This window comes from Echeneis naucrates, chromosome 17 (genome assembly GCF_900963305.1).
Source record: "Echeneis naucrates chromosome 17, fEcheNa1.1, whole genome shotgun sequence".
Lineage (NCBI taxonomy): Eukaryota > Metazoa > Chordata > Actinopteri > Carangiformes > Echeneidae > Echeneis > Echeneis naucrates.
Genome location: NC_042527.1, coordinates 15,852,258 through 15,877,014, shown reverse-complemented (window position 1 = coordinate 15,877,014; position 24,757 = coordinate 15,852,258). Strand labels below are relative to the sequence as shown.

General features: G+C 42.5%; 1 protein-coding gene across 2 annotated transcripts; it reads right to left on the bottom strand.

Annotated features, from left to right (window-relative positions):
• Positions 1-8: 8 nt before the first annotated feature.
• Positions 9-24,150, bottom strand: colec12 (collectin sub-family member 12). 2 transcript variants are annotated; one of them, XM_029524969.1, is made up of 10 exons: positions 23,683-24,150; positions 21,678-21,728; positions 6,061-6,183; positions 4,004-4,090; positions 2,858-3,901; positions 2,237-2,773; positions 1,962-2,104; positions 1,712-1,821; positions 1,439-1,581; positions 9-1,086 (listed from the first exon to the last, which is right to left on the bottom strand). In XM_029524969.1, the coding sequence occupies exons 1-10, from the start codon at positions 23,687-23,689 to the stop codon at positions 1,067-1,069; spliced, it is 2,265 nt and encodes a 754-aa protein (XP_029380829.1). In that variant the 5' UTR covers positions 23,690-24,150; the 3' UTR covers positions 9-1,066. The 2 variants fall into 2 exon arrangements, with proteins under 2 accessions (XP_029380829.1, XP_029380830.1); XM_029524970.1 differs by lacking the exon at positions 23,683-24,150 and adding an exon at positions 21,844-21,918.
• Between the last annotated feature and the right edge of the window lie 607 nt (positions 24,151-24,757).

Below are 24,757 nucleotides of genomic sequence, written 5' to 3'. Positions count from 1 at the left end.
ATGCTTTGTAGAAGACCATTAAAAGATTTATTTAACAAAAAACATTTCTTCTCTTTAATTATTATGGTTAAATCAATCACATTTTCATGTCATATTGTTTTAGTGGATTTATTAGTGGATGGACAAAAAGCATTGACTCCACATACATTTTAGTTTCCATTTTATTGTAATAACTGTGGCCTGATCCATAGGAGCTTTGTGAATTAGTTAAGGTTTAACACTCCTCCAGCCAGATTACAAATTGCTACTCGGTCCTTTAGCACTATATGAATTTGCAAAGGTCAATCCTATAAAATAAAACCTGATTATATAATAATAGACATGTAACATATTTTGCATATTGTATTTGGAATTATGAATAGATCATCTTACAATGCTTCATTACTAAAAATTTACATATTGTTAATGTACGCCTTGTACTGTATAAAAGTCATACTGGCAGTCTAAAGTCTAAAAACATTATCCTTCATAAAAGAGCAGCACTGCTCACACTGAACATTTGCTATAAAAATGTCACTGATATTTCAATTTACAGAAAGGTGTAATTTGTATTAGCTTTATCTCAAATCATGAGTTTTGAATCTCACATATTTGATAGTATAAAAATAGTTTTACTCTATTAACATCATCATCCTCTTATACAGATTTTATGTGTGTGTGTAGTAATTGGGAAGGTAAAAAAAAAATCTATGAAATTCAATCCCAACCAACAATGTGCCTTTTGTGAAGCACTATTTACAGATACACCTGTACAACAGCGGCCGAATCCACAAAATGATTCAGTCTAGCCAAAACAAATGACTACGTTCTCATCTTCCCTTCAGTACAAATAGCATATCAATACCAGGGGCTGGTTCTGTGCTTGTTCCGTTTTCAGCACCACACTGTGGTGCCTTAAAGACAAAGATCAATTGAAGTCTCAGTGATGCTCAACAGGACTGACTGTTGGAGGCCTCAGTTCATCCAGAGCTCCTCCTCATGTCCTTCATTGTCCTTTCATCTTCAACCTCAACTTCAGTTTCTTCACTTACCTCCCAAAGACAGCTCGCTTTGTCTTCCATAGCTGCTATAAAGCTGGAACTTTTACTGCAAAGAGAACAGAAATACACCTCTCAATATGGCTTTCGTCACATTGTTAATGTGGTTTTATGCCGATATATTTACAGTTATAGCAACAGGGATAGCACAATAAGAGTAAATGTGAACAAAAGTAAAAAGTAAAAGTTTTGTCAGTGGGCAACATGATTTATTCTGAGCCGACACCATTCACTGCATAACCTCCTGGTACTGCAAAACCTACAACAAGTTTTCAATTTGGAGCAGGAATGAGTGAACCCAGCGATACAGTCAGAATACTTTGTGAGACAGACTAACACTTTCTTTTTTCACACAAGATTTAAAAATTCAACAAAAGGTGTGATAAATAAAGGGTACTGACAATCAGAGGCACGTTCACAGATGAAGCCAATGCGGTCAGTGCAGTAGAAATCATTCCAATTGGCATTATGGATAAGACCAGCACAGTCTTCGCCATCTTCGTGACCATGGGTCCAGTTGTCAGGCTGGCCAGGCTTCCACTTCCTGATTATGAAAACATGAACAAAAGGTGTTTGATTAATGATACCGACGTAACTGGATTTGTTAGGAATCAAATATGGGAAAACACACATGGATTCAATTTGCTGTAAAACTGTTTGGCTGCTTAACTCACTTGAAAACAGGAATGGTGCCATCCACCCACTTCCAGACATTTTCTTCCTCCCGATCAGTCAGGCCCAGCCAGAAATAACCTTTTCCAGCAATTGCATTTCTCACAAATTGCTATATAGTTGAAAAGCAACAGATATTTTAAAGCATATTTCAGCTGAGGGAACACACACATTTTATGGTGTTTGTTTCATTTTTTCAAGGTGAATGGTCACATTAAAGGTAATATTTGTGTCATATATCTTTTACTGTACCTGTTCCTCGTTGTCATTAATAATGAGCATATGAGATGAGCGGTTAGCACAAAACTGGTTGGCCTCATCAAAGTTGAGTCTCTGAGAACCAGATGAGAGGTAATAGCAGCTGTCTCCAAACTTTTTGAACTCAGGTGGGCAACCTGCAACCACGATCATGATGTCACATCATCCAAGTAAAATCACAGTGAAAAGTATTTTCTCACAAGCACTCAACATTTGTTTAAATAAACTTATAATGAGCTCCATGTCTGTCCTGTCTGATAGTATCTCACCAGGTGCTGTAGTCGAGCTGACAGAGGGCTGGACCAGCCGGGACACGGAGCCTTCAGGCTCTGCTGGTTTGGGGGGCTCAGGGACGTGGGTAGGTTGTAATGGTCTTATAAGTATAGGAGGTGCGGGTCTCCCTGGTATTCCTGGAGCACCAGGGGGGCCCATGGGCCCCACAGGTCCAGCAGGCCCATCCAAGCCTGCAGGTCCTGGATCTCCTTTGGGACCCTGTGGCCCTTGTAGCCCTGGCACCCCTGGGGGCCCATCCCTTCCAGGAACTCCAGGAGCACCAGGGTCGCCGGGAACACCAGGGTTTCCAGGTCGACCTCCAGACCCTCTTGAGCCTTTAGACCCTGGAAGACCCCGAGCGCCAGCTGTACCCTTTGGACCGGTTGGACCTGGTTGTCCAAGGACACCTTTCTCTCCTTTAGGTCCAACCGATCCTGGCATCCCTTTTTCTCCTTTATCACCCTTTTGCCCTGTTTGGCCCACTGGCCCCTGAGGGCCCCTGTCACCCTTGGGGCCCCTTGGTCCTGGTGGACCTGAAACATAATAACAAGGATGAGGATGAGGGGTGGATGATGAGTAGTTTCAGACTGAACTCCAAACAGATTTTGCATTCTTACCCTGCAGGATGGTGAAGTTGGTGATGAGCTGAGAGTGTTTACTGTCGACCACCTTCATCTCCTCCATCACCATCGACAGGTTGTTGACCTCTTTGTCCAACCTGGCTGCCAGATCCTCCTGCTGGGCACGGAGCTCTCTGCTATCTTCCTTGGCCTCTGTTAGACTTCCATTAAGGCTTAGTAAGAGGTCTGAATGCCGTAACACTGTCTCAGCACAGGATCTCAGGCCGTTCAGGTCGGAGCTGATGGAACCGAGGAGCTGGGCGGCAAAGCTCACGTTTCCGGTCACACGGTCCATGTCATTCTCGTGTCTGTCTAATCGTGCCTCCATCCCATCAAATTTAGATGAGGTGGCGTTATCGTGGTCTCGCTGGCGGTCCATCAGCTCACGCATGCTCTGGTCGTGTCCTTCAGTGATGGCTGAGGCGTTCTGGATTTGGCTGGCTAGTGTGCTGAGCTGGGCCCCGAGGTCCTCTAGAGATTCCCCGTTGGAACGGGCCAAAGCTGAGTTGTTGGCTGCCAATACCTGGAGATTCTGGACCTTTTCCTTTAACCACTCAGTGTCAGCCCGGTTCTGTCTGGCTGTCTGCTGCAGACCTTGGTAATCATTCTTCAGTTTCTGCACTGCCTGGCCCGTATCCTCCACTGTCTTCTGCAGGTTCCTGAGCAGACTGCGCTGCTGCGACTGGGAGATGTTTAGCGCACTGACGCTGACCTGGGTCTGGCTCTGCACCTTGACCTGACCTTGTATCTCTGACTGGAGCCGTGCGGTGCCCGTCTGGAGGTTGTCAATCATGCCACCATAAGAGCTCAAGGTCTGGTTGAGCCCACGCAATGAGGCAGTATTGCCTTCCAAAAAACTCTGCAGGGACATGTGGCCATTTTGCATGTCATCTCCAGTGACCTGAAGCTCGTCTAAGACGTCCCTGTTTCTGGTTGCCCTGAGAGCAATGTCATTCAGTTGGTTCTGTAAAGCCTCCAGATCTGATTTGAAAGTTTTGATTTCACTTGTGGCATTAACTGACATCACGCCTGCCTCATCATCTGAAAAAATTCCACACAAAAATATTTAAGTAAGTAGTAAAGTGAGTACATAAAAAATTTCCTTCATAGCGCCTGTATTTAAAACCATTTAATGACATTTACCTAGTTTCTTTAAATCTGTCTCCACAGCATTGATCTTGCCTCCATAATTCTGCATCCCATCTGTAACATTATCCATTCTCTGGACCACTGACAAAAGAGGACAATGTCATTTAAACAGAAACGAACAGTGTACAAAGAAAAAAGCAAACAGTAAACATTTTATGGCACTGATGCAGCATTTCCCTTCAGTACCATTTTAGTAAGAGGAACCATTATGTAATCATCACAGCTACTAAAACACTGATACAAGTCCATGATAAATATTAAAGAAAGTTAAATTAGCTAATTATATATGTAAATAATGGTGATTACACTTCAGACTTTTACACACGACTGCTGTGAGGACAAACTTGGCTGCAGAGCACATCCATTAACAAACTGATTTTCAACAGCAGAGGGTGCTACTGTATTCATACTTCTGCAGTGAACAACTGGAAAGTTAAATACCCAATCTGAGCACAGGATGTTGAGCATAACAAGGTTCCTAAGAATATTGGGACTGGGAATGTGTGCACATGGTGACTGATGAAAATCTCAATTTTCCAAGTACATTCAGAAATTCCACCTCAAAAACACATGATGTAGAGCAGACCAGTGCACTCTTAACTCTGATTTGACCCCCCCATCCCCTCCACCCCCACCACCAGCACATCTGCAGAATGAGTTGCACTCTTCTTCTTTGCGGTTTGTTTTCCTGCCAGTATGAGGTCGTCTAAAAACTGCAATAGAAAACATCCTAAGCTTTAGCTGTTATCATTCCAGAAGTGGCAAAAACACGGAACAATAACATGCACTCGGAACAAACAAAAACACTCAGGCCCCGTTTCAAAAAGCTGTTGGTCAACTGCTGGGAGCTGGAGTATGCAGCTTGAATGTGCTCTCTCTCTTACAACACGTCTTTTGGAGCACAGGAAAATCTGTAATGGACCTATTTGTTGCTCAATATTAGTGGCTAGAAAAGTGTTGCAAACACAAAATGTATAGAAATCACATCGCCACACCTCTGTCCTCCCTGATCTTTGCCATACCTTCTCATCGCCCTCTCAACCCCCCCCACCCCAGAGCCCTGCATTGGAAAAGCATTACGAGTTACATAAGGCTGCTAATTCGAGTGCTTAGAAGCATACTGAGCTGCCTGTTGGGACCTGAGTTATGAGCCATATTTAGGCAGTTACTTAACACAAGGTCCAGCAGCTTAATGCTGACCCATGCCATAGGAACCAACAGGAAACCAGAGCAATGTTATCAACTTTTAACAAAATGAATAATTTGAGGGGAAGTTTGAGAAATTTGTGTTTCTTTTTGCAGGGACTCTATAATATACGCAGTACAGACAGGAAAACACAACACACAACCACCATATAATGATTTTCTTGTAAACACAAACTCTTGTGGACACATGCAGCCATCTGTAAGATAACCTGTGGTTCATGAGACAACAAATTGCTACCAAGCCATAAAACCTCCTCTGGGTTGTTAAGCCTGAGTAGTTGCTGCATGGTCATCTGGTAGACATTAGAGCCAAACCATCAAAATCACATGGGCTTAATGTTAATATAGACCCAAAGCTACAAACCAAAAACACTCCTGACAGCACTTATGAGGCATTATGCAAATTCAGTTCCATACTTGTAAATGTAAAGTCTGTCTTTACGTGGGGGATGTCCTTTTTGTTTTTGTTAACAGTAGTACAAGGATCAGTCAGTCAGACTTCTATAGTTGACTGTACAATGAACACATACATAAAAAAGCCTGATGATGATCACCGAAAAACTTGAATTCTTTTCTGTTTCATTTCACATTACTGCCTTGGTTCGAATTATTATTCGGAATCTCATTCTTATTCCACTGTTTCCTTTTGTGCCACAGAACTGCACTGTCATACAAAAACTATTAAAAACACACAACTCAGCCACACATCCGCCTCCTGATGCTGCAGATATACCCAAGATTATAATGTTGAATGTAACATAAAGCTTATGAGTACCATTTGAGAAATGATAAATAAATGTCCTGTACTGTATAAGAATAAATGTTTAGCTTCAGCTCTGACTTACCTTTGTATCCAAGCACAGCCACCGCTATGGTAAGCAGGGCACAGAGCACGTAGAGAAGTGCAATAGCTGCACGCAATGCCCAATCATTTTTACACTTGGTGCACTCGGTTCCCTCCTGAATTCCTGCAACACACAACAGAAACAGTGTCAAATATTATTTTACTGTATGCACACACAATGCAACACAATGTAATGTTGAGTAGTAGTAACTTGAGCAGTTAGTTCGTAAAAGTTAGCCAAAGGTTTTCATTTAAAAAGAAATCCCATGTGAAGTTTTTTTCATTTCATAACTAACTTTAGTATGGCATGACTAACACAGGACATGCTGTGCCTTTTTTCAGCCAAGTATATATTAAAAACACTTGTCCTCACTAAGACTCAATATGAAACTTAAAAAAACCCTGCGCATGTGTTAGCCATACAACAGAATGGTCAAAACAAAAGTCTGCCGTTCCCTGTCTGTCATTCCTCATTTCCATCGGACCTCAAACTACGCTGCAATGAAATATTTAGTCATTCATGTTACAGATGTGCACTAGTCTGGTCCAAAACCATGTGATACAGTGCTAAACCTTATGTTAGAGGCAGGATGTTTACTTGAGTTCATTACAACGGACCAAGTAGCATTTGGCATGTATGTTCACAACAGACAGTAAAAATGAAGTAAAGTCAATGTGTGGTAGGTATCCCAGACTCAAAGAGCTGAGATTCCTTACCAGACAGGAAGTCTGAACAAATGCAACAAAAACAATTTAAAAAAGCACTTCCATTGTTGTACATTTTTCTTAAATTCTGGGGTTATAGGAAAAATATAGTTTATCATATCTGGGGTTTTATTGTCTCTTCGTTTTGAATGTAATTTCTGGGATTTTGGAGTGATCCGACATTTTGTGGTTTTCACTATGTTATTTAAAGATTAAGCTGAACCACTTGGCTTTGCTTCTCTTTGGACAGACAATAAAGTCGTGTAAACAAGCATAGTTTATAATGCTTCTGGTTTATGTCATTCTGTAAAGGCACCATGATCTGATGATCTGGTCAAAATATGGCCCCTTGACATTACGGGTAGGTCTGGTGTTTTTACTGGGAGAAGCTATAAAAATTCCCCAGCTGGTCTGACGTCTTGATTGGGCATCCTGTTGTACAGTATGAGAGGCCTGGCTCTGTCCCTTTAAGTTATGTCACCCGTGATGGGGTGGCTCCATCCCTCTCGGGGTGGGAGGGGGGGGGGCAGGACCACCAGAGGGGTAATAGAGGTTTGGCCCCGCAGCTTTGGAGCCACACATCTGTGCAAACATCACATCTGACCACCTCAAAGGAGCCCAGCCATGGACATTGACATGGATACGCAGGCCACTGTTGTCCTTGTGTGCACTGACTGCCTCATGTTGGGAGCCAGTGTGGAGAGCCTCTGACCCCACGCTGCTTAAAGGACAACATCACACCATGTAAACAAGCAGCTGGCTGTCTGCAGGTTCTGGGTCAAGAGCAAGGCATCGGTGGTATTTCTGTGTACATCAGAATTTCAAATACTTTCCCACAGTAATTTTTTCAAGACATTTAATTTAGTTTCTTATTGCTGAAGATGTTTTAATGATTAACGTTTGTACAAAGCCCTTCAAGAAGAAACTTTTCTCAGTAAAATGCCTCACATACTTTCAGAACTGTAAATGCCCACCACAGTTAATGCAGTCAACTAATTAGTATCAATCTAGAGTCAGAGCCCTGAAGCAAACAGCAAGGAATTAGCTACAGCGCTCATGTCCACCATTTGAGGAAATCTGAGAAATCTACAGAATAACTTTGAGCTGGAAATTAATAGACTGAGCATAAAAGGCATTGGTTTAAAAGATACAAGGCCACTCTTTCAAATAGGAAATTGTTTAAACTCAAACAATCAGCAAACTCACACTCAATCAAGGAAGATATTTTCTTGTCGTATTCAGTCATATCCTCACCCCCATTCACAAACTGTTAACTAATGGAATGATCATTGGGGCAATTTGGAGTTCAATATCCAATCAAATATACACATTGAAATCTGAATAAAATTCATCTTAAGACAGGACATTTGAATTGAGGCTTGGAGCAACAAACAAACTGACAAACTGTATTTGTCCAGAGCGTTCCACTCTAAGGGGGTGGCTGTGGAAAATGATTGGTCACATTTGGGACTCTTAACATGGAACGTGGTTATCCAAGCTGTTTGGTCATCATGGAAAAAATGGTTAAAATCAAAACTGAAGATGAAAGTTTCTTTAACCATCATGGCTACTTTCAAAAAGCACATGTGGTCCCTCCAAAAAAATTGGTCAACGCTGTCTGTATTTAGCACATCCTGTGCTGTAAATCCTGGCCAGATAGATTACAGACACACATTGTCATGCCTCTCAGAAATGATGCTTCTACTGTGTGAATATGGAAATTCACCCTGGCCACATTGGTAGTCCAGGATCACAGCATTTTCCTACTGCTTGTCACTTGGGTGTTTTCCTTTCCCCTCCGCAGGATTTATTTTAAACAACTATTCTGTCAGCAGTGTATGTGGCACACAGCAACGATGAAGCGAAATGTTTCCAAGGTACATAAGATCCAGAAAGAAAATAAAATTACAGTTTTCTCTATTACGTGGACCACAAAGTTGGTGCAGACACTAGTATGTATTTTGCCTGTTTTCCTGATGATGATTATCTACACACACTGCAACAAAAACATTCAGGTACAGCAATTTTTTCGAAGTGGTAATGTAATCAGCAAAACTTTAATGCTCCCTAACCCTAACCCTAACCCCCAACACACACACACACACACACACAGATTGTGTGTATCATTATTCAGTAAGAGTTTCATGTTTCATATCCATTGGACCATTGTGACTTCTTGCTGTCTACACATGGAGTACTGCATTACATAAACATGCTGACACATTCATGTTATGAATTGAAAGAAAGCACACTGCTGAACCAAAGGGGCTGCTGCAGAACATGGGAGGACGAGGGCTGCTGAGAGCTGAGAAGTTGGACAGCAGCCAGGACGTCCCAATCTACAGGCTGGAATCGTGCCACACGACCCCCAAGAGGTAAATAAATGCCAGGGAGGCCTTGCAAGAACAGCGTGACGGTGGAGGATACTGTATGTTATATATTAAGACCGTGAAGTGATGAACACGCAGCTACATCAAGTTTTGGCGTCTTTATGTTTTTTTTATATAGTCATTATTTGTCTGAGATTACGAAATAAGACCAAATTAAACATAGACAAATGAACATTCCCCTCAAAACCGTTGCTAAACTAAGTTGCCAGGCAGGTCAGTCCAACGAGTAGTCCAAGATGACCAAGTAGGTGAGGAAGTGGATAGATTATATGGAATGAGTTACAATACCATTTAAATATCTAAACAAATACTGGCTGGGTTACCATGGGACGACACTTGCGTCCCCTGAGAATGAATTGCAATAAATTTAGTGCCCCCATTTTATTAGTTTACAACCAAAAATGCCCTACAAATGAATTCAGCCATCATCACCAGCCTTAATGCTACATAAATACATAATTTTAAATATATATAAAATTGTCAGCATGGTAAGCATGATACCTGTTGAAGATAAGCACTGTCAATTTGTGCCTTCCAGCATGCTTACATTAGCATGTGGCTAACACTAAATGGTTCAGCTTTGCTGTTGTTAATTAGCTCAGTAGGTGGAGGAAAAGAAAGAAAGAAGAGAGACAGCGAGAAGTATTCTGTAAAACAGCTGTATTTCATTTGGACTCTGACTCAGTCGCACTTATTGCCTTATTCCATGTACCTGCCATTAGACGTGTCTGCAGGCCCCTCTCCCTGCTGGCTGGCAGTGGAAACTTCCATGGCAACACAAAGAAAGCCTGTACAGACCAGAGCCTTTTTGTGTGAAGACCCTTTGTGCACAGTGTTAATATTATGTTATATACAGAAACTGAGTGTCTACCGCAGGAATTATTTCACTTTGCAGATTTCCATTTTGTGTCATACACAGGCTGAATATGGTCACAAGCCAGAAACCAGCAGTCATTCAAACAGGAAAGCTTCTCCACCTGGATGGAGCCTGACAGATCAAAAATTCTGCCAAATGCTGCATTTTTGGCTCACATTTCCAGTGGGAACACACAGATTTTGTGGTTGTATTACTGAAGATCTGTCTTCAATCGTCCAAGTAAAACTACATCAAATTATGGTTCAAGTTACGGTTTGTAATTTCCATAACGCAGTCCTGTATCAAAACAATTAGGTTAAAGAATTGGATCAACAAACTATAGTACATGCAAGCAGACACTCAAAAATGACAACACAAATTTACCAATTGAGATTAAGATTAAGATTAAGAGTACTTTATTGGTCCCATGTATGGCAAATTCGTTGTTACAGCAGCAACCACAGGTATAGAAAAAATACAGCAATAGAGAGCAGGAGTAGAAATTAAGTACGGATGATAAAATGCAACTCTCAGCAACAAAACGGTTTCAGTAACGATAACAATATTTTTTTCATTCCTTCTTTCCTGGCCTTTTGTGAGATCTTGAAGAGTGACAGGAAATGGAGAGAGGGAGAGAGAGAGACTGTGGAATGACAGCAGCTGGCACCAAACCAGCGTCACAGACCAGCACTTCGGCCCACTGTTGCACCGTGCCCCTTTTTCAAATTCAAGCTAGCCAATATGGTTCATTCCAGGAACCGACCTTATTGAGGCATTTCAATAAATGCAGAATTTTGTGGGGATAAGACTCTTATCATTGTCACACCTAAAATTTCCGACGATGCCAAACATTACACTCTAACAATAGTTTAAAACACACCACTTTATATTCCAGTGGAATTGTATTTCGTTTGTAACTCCTTTGATACAATTACTTTTAACTTTGGACACATATTATTTCCTTTACGGATTTGTATTATTTGAAGGGGTGATTGGATGTCTGGAGAGGGGATGTTTTGTTTTTTTACGCAAAAAAACATGAAATAACATACCTGTGGTTATAAAAGTTTGTGCAAAATGTCATTGTAATCCATCCCACAGTTCATGGGGTATTTCAGTTTGCAGCAACGTGGTGGAGAAACCACTCTTTTTTTTTGTCTGCATTTGTACCATAGTTTAACACCACAAGGTGCGTCAACTTTTTGTGAGATTGATGCACTTTTGGTTTTGCAGCTACACGTTTTACTATCTCAGTGTGTGTGTGTGTGTGTGTGTGACCATCAACAGACCTCCCTGGAAGCTAGTTAGTTGAACTTTATTGAGTGAAATGAGTTTGTGGGGCAGGGAGGGCAGTGCTACACCTCAGTGAATACAGGGGGGGAGCAAAGGACAGACAGGATGCAGAAAGATGGACAGGGTAAGGAAGCAGGTGGTGCTGCTCAGAATGCTGTTTTTTGTTTTTCCTGCCACCTCACTCAAGATAATAAGAGCCCAGAGAAATTCTGTTTAGATCTTTAGAGATGTAGGAGCCCAGATGGGTGAAGGTGTCCCAACAGAGGAGCCGAGTCAATGACAGGGTACGTAGTGCTAGATTAAAAGAGCAGCTCAGCCCATACTTGGCAGGATTCATTCATAATTCTTCATGATATGACCCAAAACCAGCAGGCAAGTGAAACCACACATGCATGTGGGCATTCCCAAAATATGAGTGAGACCATCACCAGCTCTCCAGGCCACCAGCCGTCGCGTTGGAGAACAAGAGGCCAAGCAAAGCCCAGGCACAGGACCCCAGAAGATCCAGAGCACCCAACCAAACCGTCCTCCAGCCCCACACAACTGTGGAGGACCGGGCCCCCCAAGCCATGCTATGACTGGCAGCAAGTGAGAGTGCCCCCTTTCCTGTGCTTACTCAATCCCTGTGGAGGAAACATTGCCCTGCACCGTGAATCAGTGACCCTGGATGTGTGTCAATTGAGTAGTCAGAGAGGGCTGAGAAATTTGACATGCAGTAATATGCTTTCTGTAAAGATCTTTGAGGTTGTTGTAGAGTAGAGTAAGGTATCGTCAGCATATAAGTTGATTTTATGTTCGGAGACAGCTGAGTGGATACTGTTGGTGTTTGGCATTTGGTGTTCTGACATATTGCTGATTCCAGTGCAATACGACAATGATTGTCACTGCTTGATCACAGATGTGTCTTTGAGTTAACATAAACAAAGTGAATGATGCTTTTCTCTACTCCAATCAGCAGTTACTCCTGTATTTATACTGGGCTTGATGAACTCAGGTGTGTGGGTACTGACTTCCTATTGAAACTACACTGAACCTTTAACTGGGTGTCCCGGGGTCGTGGTGTCTCCCTCTGGCCCTTCAACTACCCCGGTATTAACAGTCGCCAACTGGAATGTTAACAAGTAAACACTCTCCAGCAGAGGAAGTTACTACTGAGACTAATTACTGAAACATTAGGTTGCATGAATTGCTGAGCTAGCTTAGCATTCCTGGGGTTTCTTTGGTTGTTTTTTTCGCTCAGTGGTAACAGGTTTATGACAACTTAAATTGGACTCTGGTCCTGTCGAACATCTGGATCTTGTTACGGGGGAGTCAATTCAAAGGACGCATGCAAACATTTGATACATCATCCCCTCACGCCAAGCATCATAAGGAAAGGGGGCAAGTTATTTTGGGTGTTTTTATAAGAAACTCTCTCATTGGTGCTCACTTCCCTCTCGTGATAAGTGAATGCATTAGTGGTTTACAGCCAGGGCTCTTTAAATGAAGGTAAATAACATACAGACGGCTGCATGTCTGAACAGACTGAGATCTCCTCATTACACATATTTTCACATGCACACAGGCATTGCCTAAAGCTGACAAAGCTGAAAGGTGCCCTTTGAACACCGTGGCTGCAGACCTTAAAATAAACAATACAATCCAGGAAACATCCTCTCAGCATGCCACCACTCCTCAAGTCTTCCTGACTCCTGAAAAGTTCAGCAAAATACCTCCTTCACATTTTGATGCCTGCCACCTAATTTGAAAGGAACAGGAGGCATCTGATCCAATTGACATATACTCAGCAATATTATCATCTGATCTAGCACATACATATTTCCAAGAATTGGAAATTTCAGATATTAGGCAGTGGAAGTAGAGTCTTTTTCATGCAATTGCTTAAATTGTGTGTTTTCGTTTTTCAATTTTAAACTGTACTTTTCACATGAACTTACATTCTTACTGTCATCTTTTGTAAAATGACATTTGGAGTAAAAATGTTTATCAGTTTGGGCAAAATAAAATTCAATTACTTAATAACTTTTTAACCAATTTTTGCAGCGTTCACAATCCTCTGCACATGACCTCAAAAACATTCAAAGATTTTTTTGCAGTTTATATAACTGGAAGTCCAGACAAAGCCAAGTTTCAAAGAAGTTGTGCAACATTAACAGAGTAAACACTTGTAAACAATGAAAAGTGGTTAATTCCTTGATAGAACTAACCAACTAAACTTTATACTTTATTTCTTGTTAGCTGAGCAGCCACAAACTGCCTAATTGGTAGAGAAAACAGTTAGATGTTCTAATAAAAAAAGGAGATTTGGATCCAGTGAAGCAGTGAGCATGGAGTTAATTAGAGCCAGTTTTGGTATCCCATCCGTGCTTAGTTAGAGGAAGACAGGCCATGTATGACAAACAGGACATATATCGTAACCTGAAGAGACTAATAAACAGAGCTGGGCAAATATATTGGGGATAGTTATCGAGGCAAGATCAGATATCAGGCAAAGTCTTGTCAGCAGTTTTGATGGAAGACTCTAATTCTCCTGGTGGAACAGTGCACAGTTTCATGAGGAGATAAACAGTCACATCTGCTGAGGTAAATTTCAGAGGAAGAAAAAGAAACTTTAGAAACTTTAACTTAGACATGGCCACTGCGAGGTGGCAAGTCGAGGCGCTGTTGGCAGGCAGGAATGAATACTAGAAGTGTTGGTCTTATTTTTACTAAGAATGAACAGTTCCACAGTGTAGCTGTAAAATGCAACTCAAACGCTCCCTATGAAAAAAACTAAAAAAATCTTTTGAGGCAGGAGTATGTAAGTCCAACTATAAACACACACTAACCTATGATATGGTGTTTTAGCACACATTACACTTCTCTCATCATCACCTGTCATGCAAAACTAACTCACATTCATGCCATGAAGACCAGAGCTCTGAAAACTTGCCCAAACTAACCACAACTTGGAGAACAATTTAATGCTTGCTTGTGCTCAGAGAAGGAACCACAGCATAAACGTGCATGGATCCCCTTCACACAGACATTCAATCCAGTCTGAATTTATTACCACACAAGCGTATGCAAGCGCTGGTCAGACACTGCTATAAAATCATACAGCCCTTCCTCTTAAGGGGCTAACAGAAAAACAGTGAATTAAAATCGAGAAGGTGTGCTTTAAACCCAAGAAAGTCTTATTCATTGCATTGCAAACTGTGAAGGCAGCTGAATTTGGGAGAGATAATATTCAGTGAAAAATTCCCCGCTCGCCAATGTTCACATACATGTATTTAGAAAAACATGGAAGCCATAAAGTGAACTTTATTGGCCTTAGTGGAGAACAAGAGACCCCCTGGCTCCTCCTGCTAATGTTCCAGTGTTGGCATTTTGGAGTGAGGTCATTCAAGTAAAACAGCCTCATGTGAGCCTCAGAGAGAGGAAGAAGAGGGGGTTGTTCACATATCCTTACTTTCACCATGTCAGTCACGCCAAATGAGCATCTATTGTCTCTGCTTTGACTTCTGACTTGTTTAAAAGTACAATGCATGTTCCTCTGCTCTGAATGTGTGTTTAGGCGCTGCAGGCTAAACCCACTCTAGTAAGGCTGACTTTAGTAGTTGGCCTTTCAGAGGGAACAGTGGAACTGAAAAACAGCAGCAGGGAACAAATTCAGTGACAAGGATTAAAATCAGAAAATGTGAGATCTCATAAATAAAACTTAACCATTATTGGAGCGGCAGAACTAAACTAAACACATTTATACAGACAGTGGAATTAACAAATCCACATTGTTGGTGTAGCTGTGGAAGTTATTTAACTTAAACATCTAGTCTGGATCTGGTGACTGGAGAAAAGAAATTCTGGTGTCTGTGTGTTGATGTGGAGTACCTATTTAAAAACAGCAGAAATTATTTTCTATCTTGTGATTTAAATTGCATATTTTGTTTTTCACCAGGAAGCACGAAAGAAAATACAATTTAACTGAAACATTTTGTCCAGGTAACCTCTCAGTAGTATAGAGACCTTCGTCATCCGGATAACAAGGTCTAATAGAATAAACTCTTTATACTTTCTCACAGTGTAAAACAAACAGTCCCCCAAAAACTATCTCTGTGTAGAAAAATTAACTTTCGATGACTGTATTCTCCATAAAACTGCTGCACAGGTTTATTTCACAGAAATACAGGGTTTTCAACAGATGCAGCTATCATTGGGGTCTAGAGAGGCAGTCTCTGAGCAACTATGTGGTACAAACAGCAGCCACCTCAATGAAAAAAGCCTCATCAGATATGAAATAGTTTCTGTCACTGTTTTCAATCATTTTCAAGGTTAGGTAAAGTGTACAAGATGATACAAGAGGGTCTAATGAAGTATAAACTTACAGGATGCTGTATTTTTGGACTGAGACCTCCAAGAAGCAGAGCGCTCCATCTCTGAGCTCATTATTTCTCAAGAAGCCATTTTTGTCCAACAAATGTTCCCATTACGCGGAAAAAATATGCCGCACTCTAAATATCAACAAGTCTGGTTCTTCTTAAATCCTCACCACACCAGCATGAACTCAAATAAACTGAGTAAGAATTTGTCATTCGGGTTAAGAAAATTTCATTCCGCATTCATCTGAGCGGCTGCCTGAGTGCCGGGTTTCATGTTGGAGTCAGCTCCACAGGCCATCTGTGCAGTTGGGTGCTTGTTCACTCCTGCTGGGTGGCCAACAGCAAAACCACCTGAGATACTGAATTAACAGCAATCGTCACCTTGCCTGATGCTCATCTGGTCAAGTTGGTGCTGCCCTCCTCCTCCAACAATCAGTCAAACCCAGCTTCGTCTTTGGGGGAAGTGAGTCAAACGGCTCTGAATGAAAACTGTTCTGCTCTCACAGATCTCCGAATTTCAGCCAACACATCTGATTTTTCAGTCAGTTAGATGAGTCTGTTGTTGTGCTCACTGACAGCTCTTTCCTCAGTTGGAACAAATACGCACATCAGAATCTGAAGAATGGGGGCAGAGGGTTAGCGTTAGGCCACAGAGACAGAGACTGTCCAGGTTGAACAGAAATAACTTAACTCACCATCTCTTAACTTGGAAACGGTTCTACGTGCAGTCCAGAAAAAAAAAACAAAAAAACAACCCCTCATTTTCAGAAGGACAGTCATGGAAATAGGTAAAAATGAAAAACGTATTATGCATAAGGAGGTCTAACTGTGTCAGAGTCTTCATCTGGAAAGACTTTTGCATTTTTCTAAGTAATTGTTTTAATGATTTAAGCTTAACAAATAATTGCACTAATTTCCTTCGGTCTGCAGCAGTTTCAGAAATCTAAAGGAGGGAAATTGCCCTCTCACCTGTCCCAACATTAATTTTAGGTGACTAGACGTTACGAGAGGTAAAGGACTGAGTCTGTGTTGGGGTCCGAGGGTGGACGACACTCCAGTAAACTACCACTGCAACACTGCAGTTAATCCTGCAAACATAAAGTATGTTGGGACAGACTGAGGCTTTTTTTTGCCGACATATATAATACATATATGTACAACACACATCGCTTTGAACCCGCAAATGAAACATGAAAACTCTACATAGCTGCCATCCTCGCACAACACAGTGAATATCTGCAGAAACACAAGTGCAAAAGCATAAACAAGAAAAACACTGAGTGATGTGCTGGTTTGGAGCCAACATAATCAGAGCCAGAGCAACCAGAGCACCACGACCGGGTCTGAGGGTCTGATAGAAGAGGCAGAAAAAAGAAAAATATACAATTTTCATTCTAGTTTTCTGCTGTTTTTCAAAGTGAGGAAGCAGTGAGGTTGATGTTGGCCCTCTCTGGACCCCAAAAGTCATCCATTATGTGAAATACTAATGCAAAACCATATGCAGAACTTCTTCACCCAGCCCGTCTGACTGTGTGTGTGTGTGTGTGTGTGTGTGTGTTCATTTTGTGACTGAGCCAAAACCTGCTGAGAATGGAAAGCTTAACAAACAGCCATTATGGCAGAGAGGGCGGCCTATCAGATGACAGTTGGTTGTAACCATTGCCAGAGTATCCCTTTGGGAAAAGGCAGCGAGAGACGGTGTGAAGAAGTTTGATGAGGTGGTTGGGTCTATTTCGGTCAAAGCAACGATATATCCGAGCCACTTACTGAAAGAGGCTGGTCTCTAACTCTAAAACTGCCATGCTTTATATCTGGAAACTCTTTACATAACAATTGAATTAAAATGAACTAAATCTCATAAATTCAGTGAGGTGCCTTTGTTGTAGCTGTGTATTAATCTCCTGCAGGCCTGATAAGACGTAAGTGAGAGCAGCTGGAACTGATTTTGATGTTGATAACAATCGGAGCCTTGAAGTTATTCAAGCTGGTTTGGAAGTGTCTTTATAGTCTCATGTTTCATATGCCATCATATCATACATAATCAAATCCAGTCTCATTGTTGGCATACGCAGATGCTGAACGGTGCATGTTTGCTCCATCTGGCCAATCCAAGTCCCTCTAACTTCATATCTACCGCCGGTATATATGAGCGTGAATCAAACTGATGGCCCAAGCTGAAGTAGCACAACATTCACTATTGGTCAGCAACATTACACACTCCAGTCCCCTGAATAAAACTGAGATATCCTTCAGCACGTTCACACCTGCAGATGGTTTTTATATTGGAACAAGGCAACGGGATTTGATTGATTGTCAACTGAGGCACTTCACTTTATCACCGAACACACAAACACTTCAAAGTCGCTGGGTTGCGAGACGGAAAATGTAGAAAGGTTCTGGCTCGAACCAACAACTTGGCAACAATAGATCACATATCTTTTTAGTCCCATGTGAATCCAAAGTATCTGAAACTGTTATCTATTCAACTCATCAGCATAAAATACTTCAAATGAAAATGGAGAGAAGCTGATTCCCGAGACATTTCATAAAAAACTTGGGGAAACACGTCACTCTGGTGCTGCTGGACAGATTGCTTTTGACTTTCAGCTTCTTCCATCCATTATCTATACTACTGGAGTGCTGGAGCCAATCCCAGACGATGTTGGACAAGGCAGGGTAAATCCTGGACAGGTCGCCGATCACACTCATGTCTACTCACACACACTGTGAGAGGAAGCCAGAGTGCCTGGAGGGAATACATGCAGGCCCCAGGCCTTCCTTCTGTGAAGCTACAGCACAGACCACCATCCCACCATGCTGCCCCCACGAGCTATCTATTTTAGACACCACACAGGTGAGATTTGACAGCGCATTTAGGCCCAATGCTCACACAAAACTGTCCACTGTGATTACAATCTACACAACAGATGTGTAGAAGTTAGGATCCATCAAAAGACTGAGAAAACAAAAGAAAGTCATTGTTTTTATTTAATCTGATGTCAACACATTCCTGCACCGACTCATTAGATGTGCTTCATTTCATGTCAGTGTCACCAGCGCAGGAGTCCACTGACCTGCAGTTGGTGGAGGGTCGCCCCGTCCTCCTGAACTCTCCTGCTCAGTGATGATTCAGTGACTTGTTTCATGTTTGGGATGCATTCCTGCCAGTGTGTCTACTGGTCAATCCTGGATTGACCTTCCATCCTTCGGACCAGTCACAGACTTTGTCTCCCCTTTTGCTGCCCCTGTTAATTTTGTAATCCTTCAATCTGTTCTGCCTCTCTCCTCCTCTGACTCACTCTGCTCTTTATTGAAAACACAAGCAGGTAATCTTTCATTAGGACAACAGAGCACAGACTGCATGCGCACACAGGCTGGAGGGGGTTGTAAGTAACAGGCAGGCTTTCTGAAAACATTCTTTTCTGGTAATAAAGTCCCCGTAAATTAAAACCACTTGCTGTTTTGCTCCCAAAATAAGTTGGGTAAGGAATGTCGCCCCTCAGCTGAAACTGAAACTGTTGACAAATATTTCTCTCTGGAATCAGGGAAAAAAATAAAATCAGATTAATAAGAGCAGAAACAAACAATGAACAGGAGGAGGAGGAAGAGGAATATCACCACAAAGTGATCAGTTGCAAACGTGCAAAATTATCTCCATTTGAGGCTTTTCTCCGTTCCACCCCCTCTCTCCTCTCTCTCTGCCACATTGCTGACACAGCAGAGTCCAGTCACGGACCCTGAAGCCCCGCAATGCTGACTCCCTCTGCACCTCTCGCTCTCTCTGTGAGTGTATAGACTTGCACTGAACAAACTTCCCATATGGACACAGGAAGAGGCTCAGCAACTTCTAAAGTTTGGGCTAACTATCAAAGACAGTTCTGATTCTAACTGGGATCATCAGAGTGGAAAGAAGATGTCAGAGCAAGTCATAGACCTGAAACATGCTTGTTTCTTTCAAGTAGTGAGAACAGGAGATCAATCTCAATCATTACGCTAAAACAGGTTAATGGCTCCATACATGCAGAGAAGTATGAAAAACACCTGATCACAATCCAACAAAACACCTATGGTAGACCCCGAGACAGTGCCCTTCACAGCCATCATCAAAACACCAGATGGGGAATGACCATGGGGAGTCACCCATTTCAAACATCCCCATCATTAGTAAAACTCTACATGGAAGGGCTGAGGGGAAAATCTCAAAGCAAATCAGGCTTTATTAATACCAGTTCCCGGGGACATTGAGCAAATTAAAGTATTAAAGAGTCCTCCAGGATCAAATGCTCTCAGTTATCATGGATGCCAAAGGAGACCCAGAAGTTCTCTACGTGCTCCTGCAGCATTATCCACTTTTCCACGGTTAGCTACGCTCTCAGCATCAGCGGTGGGGAAATGCAGCAGTTCTGCAGATATTTTTGACTTGTTTTGACATGTTTCAAACCCGCAGATTGTGAACATTTGATACACACAGATTTGATTTTTAGAGCCATATCTGCTCCGATGCAGCTGGTTGGTAGTCAGATGTTTACCAGCTGTGTATACAGTCTGAATGTTCTTCTGGATTAAACTTTTACAAACATGATCCATCAACATACACATATTTATGTGTCAGGCAGTAAGACGTACATATGTGTAAACTTATGGTGATGACACACAACGTGGACTCTCACTGCACCGCTAACTTCCTGACATATGCTGCCAAGAGCTGGGATGACATTCATACGCTGAAGCACCTCTTAAACCAAAGGAACCGCTGTGACCATTTCAACCCGGATCTATTTTCTTTGACAGAGGCAGAAGAAAGTTATCAGAGACACCAATTCATCAAACTCTAGTTATGTTTCTTTTTAACAACGCTATCAAAAAGAGAAATACACACAGCAGTTTATGGGGGAACACTGACAACGATAAAGTAAAATTAGGGAGTTTGTTGCTGCTGGAGCTGTAGTCTCAGATAAAAACCTGCGTTAACTTAAAGCATGCTGCTGTAATGAGCTCTGCAGGCCTATAGCTTCATAATTAATGCTTATGAATGGTCACTAGGGCAAAGACAAAATGCCACAATTGGCAGATGGCTTCTGAGATTTTCACAATTAATCTGAGCTATTTTATGGAGTCTAACCTTTGAAGATAAATAACCAACCCTAACTATCAAATCTCTCAAGTTAAATGTGCTTTTCTACTGCAGAGACCTTAGAAAGACAAAATTCCTTTAACAGCTGTTTCAGCTGATTAGCCTTATCTATGTGAAACTGATATTGTTTTGTTGCAGGTATTAAAAATCCTCAAACACGTAGACAAGAGCCACTTAAGTGGCCTGGCCTGATAAATAAACTGAAATGTTTGAACAACTTTAATGTAAAACTTCATACAGAGCAAATTCATCCGCTCAGGCAAGTAGATTTTGTACATAGTGCTCCGTGGAAATGACTGTGGCTTGAGTCAGGAGATCAGTTTAAACTGAAGGAATGTGTTAATGTAACAGCTCTGAATCTGCCTCACTCAGCTGAAGAGTTACCAACATCTGGCCTGATTGTTGGGGGGGCGTTCATGAACCTGTCTGGTTCCTACAATTTCTGGGAACCTGATATACTCAGGATATTAAATAACTGAGTACTGTTGATATGAGACTAATTTCTTTTTTTGGGGGGGAGCGGGGGTTCAGACCAAGTGATTTTTGTGCTGAGAAAAGCAAAAGTACACAGAGATTGTAAGAAGGTTGTAAAGTCAGCCGACTGGTCAGGAACACCCATGATGCTGTGGTTTTCCTTTCCACTGTACTCCACCGCTGTTACAACTGAGAAATAAAAATGAAAGCAGCAGCCAAAACCAAGTTTGTTTCTGGAAAATTAGGTGTGGCCTCCTTTCAACCTTGAGCATCATTTCATGCGTTTTATAGCCAAGCAAAACTTGATTGTTCAAGAAAATGTTCTCCGTACAATGATTTGGATAATAATGTCATAAAGTATATGAAGCAGTGAAGTTGTCGGAGGTCAAGAAGTCCTCAGATACTCACCAAATCTTTTATAGCCAAAGGACTGCACATCCTCTTCATCTGCAAAGTCGTCTACAGAGAGAAGACAAAAATATATGAATGTGCTGTCAATTGCAAATGGAAATCTGTTTCATCCCTCTGTTATTGAAGCCATTGCAGTGTTTATTAGTTTCATTGTCAGCCTCACTCAGTTCAGCTCAGATCTGTTCCTTTGACTCTGCGGGATAAGTCCCATCTCCCATGGCCTGACGGGCTCCGAGTGCTGACTGCCTTCAAGCTGCTCTTATGTCTGTGGGAAAGTACTTTGCTTACTTCAAAGCCTTTTTTTGCATCGTCATCCATGGCCAGTAAAAATAAAGAAATGCCACATGTCTCAGAGATCTCAAGAGAAAAAAGAACCGCATCTCATCTTATCTACAAAGCCAAAAGTAGTGAGGTGTAGCAATGCAAGGGCAATGGCCGCCCATCAGGAAGTGCATAAGGGCCTCCTCGTCTTGTTGCAACACGGGGATGAAGATAAGGCTGTTAGGACGTTGTCCTTTCAGTGGCTTTTTGTGCGCTCACAATTTAATGACCTGGGGCTCAAACCTGTAATAAATACCAGGGAGCTCTGACGTCTCATGGGAGAGAGCAGATGAGTTAAGAGGTGACACTAACAAACAAAACAGAAAATCCCATCGTACTTCAGGAATGTGTTTTCCCAATACTCCCAATACCACATTTCCTGTTTGTGCTTCAAATTTACTTGATTGTGTATCATTACAACAGAAATGTTACCATGAGTATGTTTGGCTTTTCGTGGAAATTAACTTCATCACATTTCAGCCGAAGGGCTGAAAGCTGAGTTGCTTTGAAAACAGACATTCAGGTCAAACTTTGGATTTTGGGGACGGCTGTTGCTGCACGAGGCCGAGACATTTAAACATCGCAGGAATAGATGCAAGGAAGCTCTGATTTGCAGGTAAAAAGCGATACTCTGGGTTTGCTTTTGGACATACAGGTCACACAGGTCATATGCCACACTGACATCCAGCCACCAAGCTCCTTTTGAAATCAATTATCTGATAAAGTAACCGTAAACTTCGTCTTTCTGGAAAAATGCGAATCAGCTTTGACCTGCACACGAACCTGTGACCACAAACTGTCAGTATCTTTGTGAGAATGACCACAGAGTGCTGGAAAACAAACAAGGGAGAAAAACTGTCCTTCCTCCAGTCCTCCAGGAACAACATCTCCCACATCAGGCCTCCTTCTGCACAGCTCTGATGAAGTCCACGCCAATAAATGCAGGAGATAATAGAGGTCCATTTTCAGGTCAACCGGCTCTCACTGTGTCATTCTAACAGGGACCACGGGGGGCGGAAGTCCTGCAGTGTTTACACGTTATTTACTCTGTTAAAGGAAGCAGCGTGCTGACCCATCCACTCCTGCTGCAGCTGGTGGAAAAACCCAACATCCAAAACATCTGGCCAACCGCACAAGGAGCCCAGAACATGCTTTACTTTGCACCGCGAGCCGTGACCGCCATTACTCTGCACTGTCCTGCGCTGTGTGCTCAGTTTGTTGAAAAGCTCACAGTTCTTGGATCAGAGGTCACACATTTACCACAACAAAGCAGCTCGTGTAGGCCGGAGCAAGTCTGACTCAGTGTTTCCTCCACAACTTTTCTTTCTTTCAAACGGAGACAAGTCGCACAGTTCAACTCAACACAACATTAAGAGCAGGATTCTTTTCATTTTCTATCACTAAAACAAGAAGTGGAAATGTTTTTAAAGGCTCAGCTCAGAATAGATCTGAGCGGACTTCAGTGTTTGATGCCCAGAAGCGGCCAGATGCACAACAATCCCAAACACAGTCCCTTAACTGGAACCAGATGTGACTCCAGTTGTGGCCCCCGCATTCCTCCGGATTCAGGCAGAAAGAGCGCAGGAAGGTGACAAAGTAAGAGTATGAGCAGAAACTACATCAGATATTTATCATGACACGCCTCAGATGGTTTCTGGGTCTCTGTGGCTGTAGATCCTACCCTTCATCGTGCTTTAGAAGACTCCGCCGTAGGTAAGCTGTTGTTTGAAGTCACATCCACAGCATCGCAATGGCATTTGCCCAAAACGTCCCGGCAGCTCCGGATCCGGACTCTCCCCTCCTCTGGCTGATGGTGATAGTCAAAGAGAAGTCTAAAATAAAATCAAAGCTCCATCCGCAGCTGTGCGGGCTGCAGACGGCCTCCTTCAGCGCAGGTACCGCCTCAGATGCTGCAGCACGAACAGGATGAACTTCGGACAAAGTGCGGAGCGCAAAGAGGCGCAAAGTCCCGGAGAGCGGAAAACTTCTGGGGGATCCGGGTCCAGCTGAGCGGAGGGACGGGACCCGCAGAGACCCGCAGAGACCCGCAGAGACCCGCAAACTCACAAAGTCAAGGAGCCTAAACTGGGAGGAAGTGGAGCAGCAGCGGACCGCAGGAGAGACCACGTGTCCACACCAGCGCGCACCGTCTGCACCCCCCACCCTCCGTGTGTGTCAGTGTGTGTCTGTGTGTGTGCTGATGCTGCACACAACGTCGCTGAATGCCCTGACAGCTGTAACACAACTCACTGTGCGTACTTGTCCACTGCACAAACACAACTCCAGCGCTTCAAAATAAAAGCAGCCACACGATGTGAAGTTTCCAAAATATAGTTTGTGTCACTGAAATCAGAAGAACAGTGTTTTTAACTGTGAACACTCCCCTTTTGATATTTCATGTTTGTTTTGAAAACACTTCATATAAAATTTGCATCTTTGTTTAATCACTAGCTGTCATGCCAATCTCGGACCACCTTGGTTTTTGTTTTATTTCAGGTAAAATCACACTCACACCTCTGCGGCCCTCTCTGCTCTGTGAAGCAGTCCAGGACTCACTAAACTTTACACCAGGCCACAGCATGAGCTCTTTAAAAACTTGCCCAGATAAGATGAACAAAACACATCATTTCAGCTGAATTTCAGCCTGCGTAAAAATGTCTGTGATTGCATGTAAGCCTTTTATCATGGACTGTTTCATGTCAGTCTGAACCGTGGGAGAACATGGAGGCTGATGGGAACCAGGTGGAGAAGGTGTT

Coding starts and splice junctions, on each gene's coding strand:
- colec12 (XM_029524969.1), bottom strand. Junction 6,184..21,677: donor CTTTGGCTATAAAAGATTTG/GTGAGTATCTGA, acceptor TGTGTGTTGCAG/GAATTCAGGAGGGAACCGAG. Junction 2,105..2,236: donor CAGCTCGACTACAGCACCTG/GTGAGATACTAT, acceptor TCGTGGTTGCAG/GTTGCCCACCTGAGTTCAAA.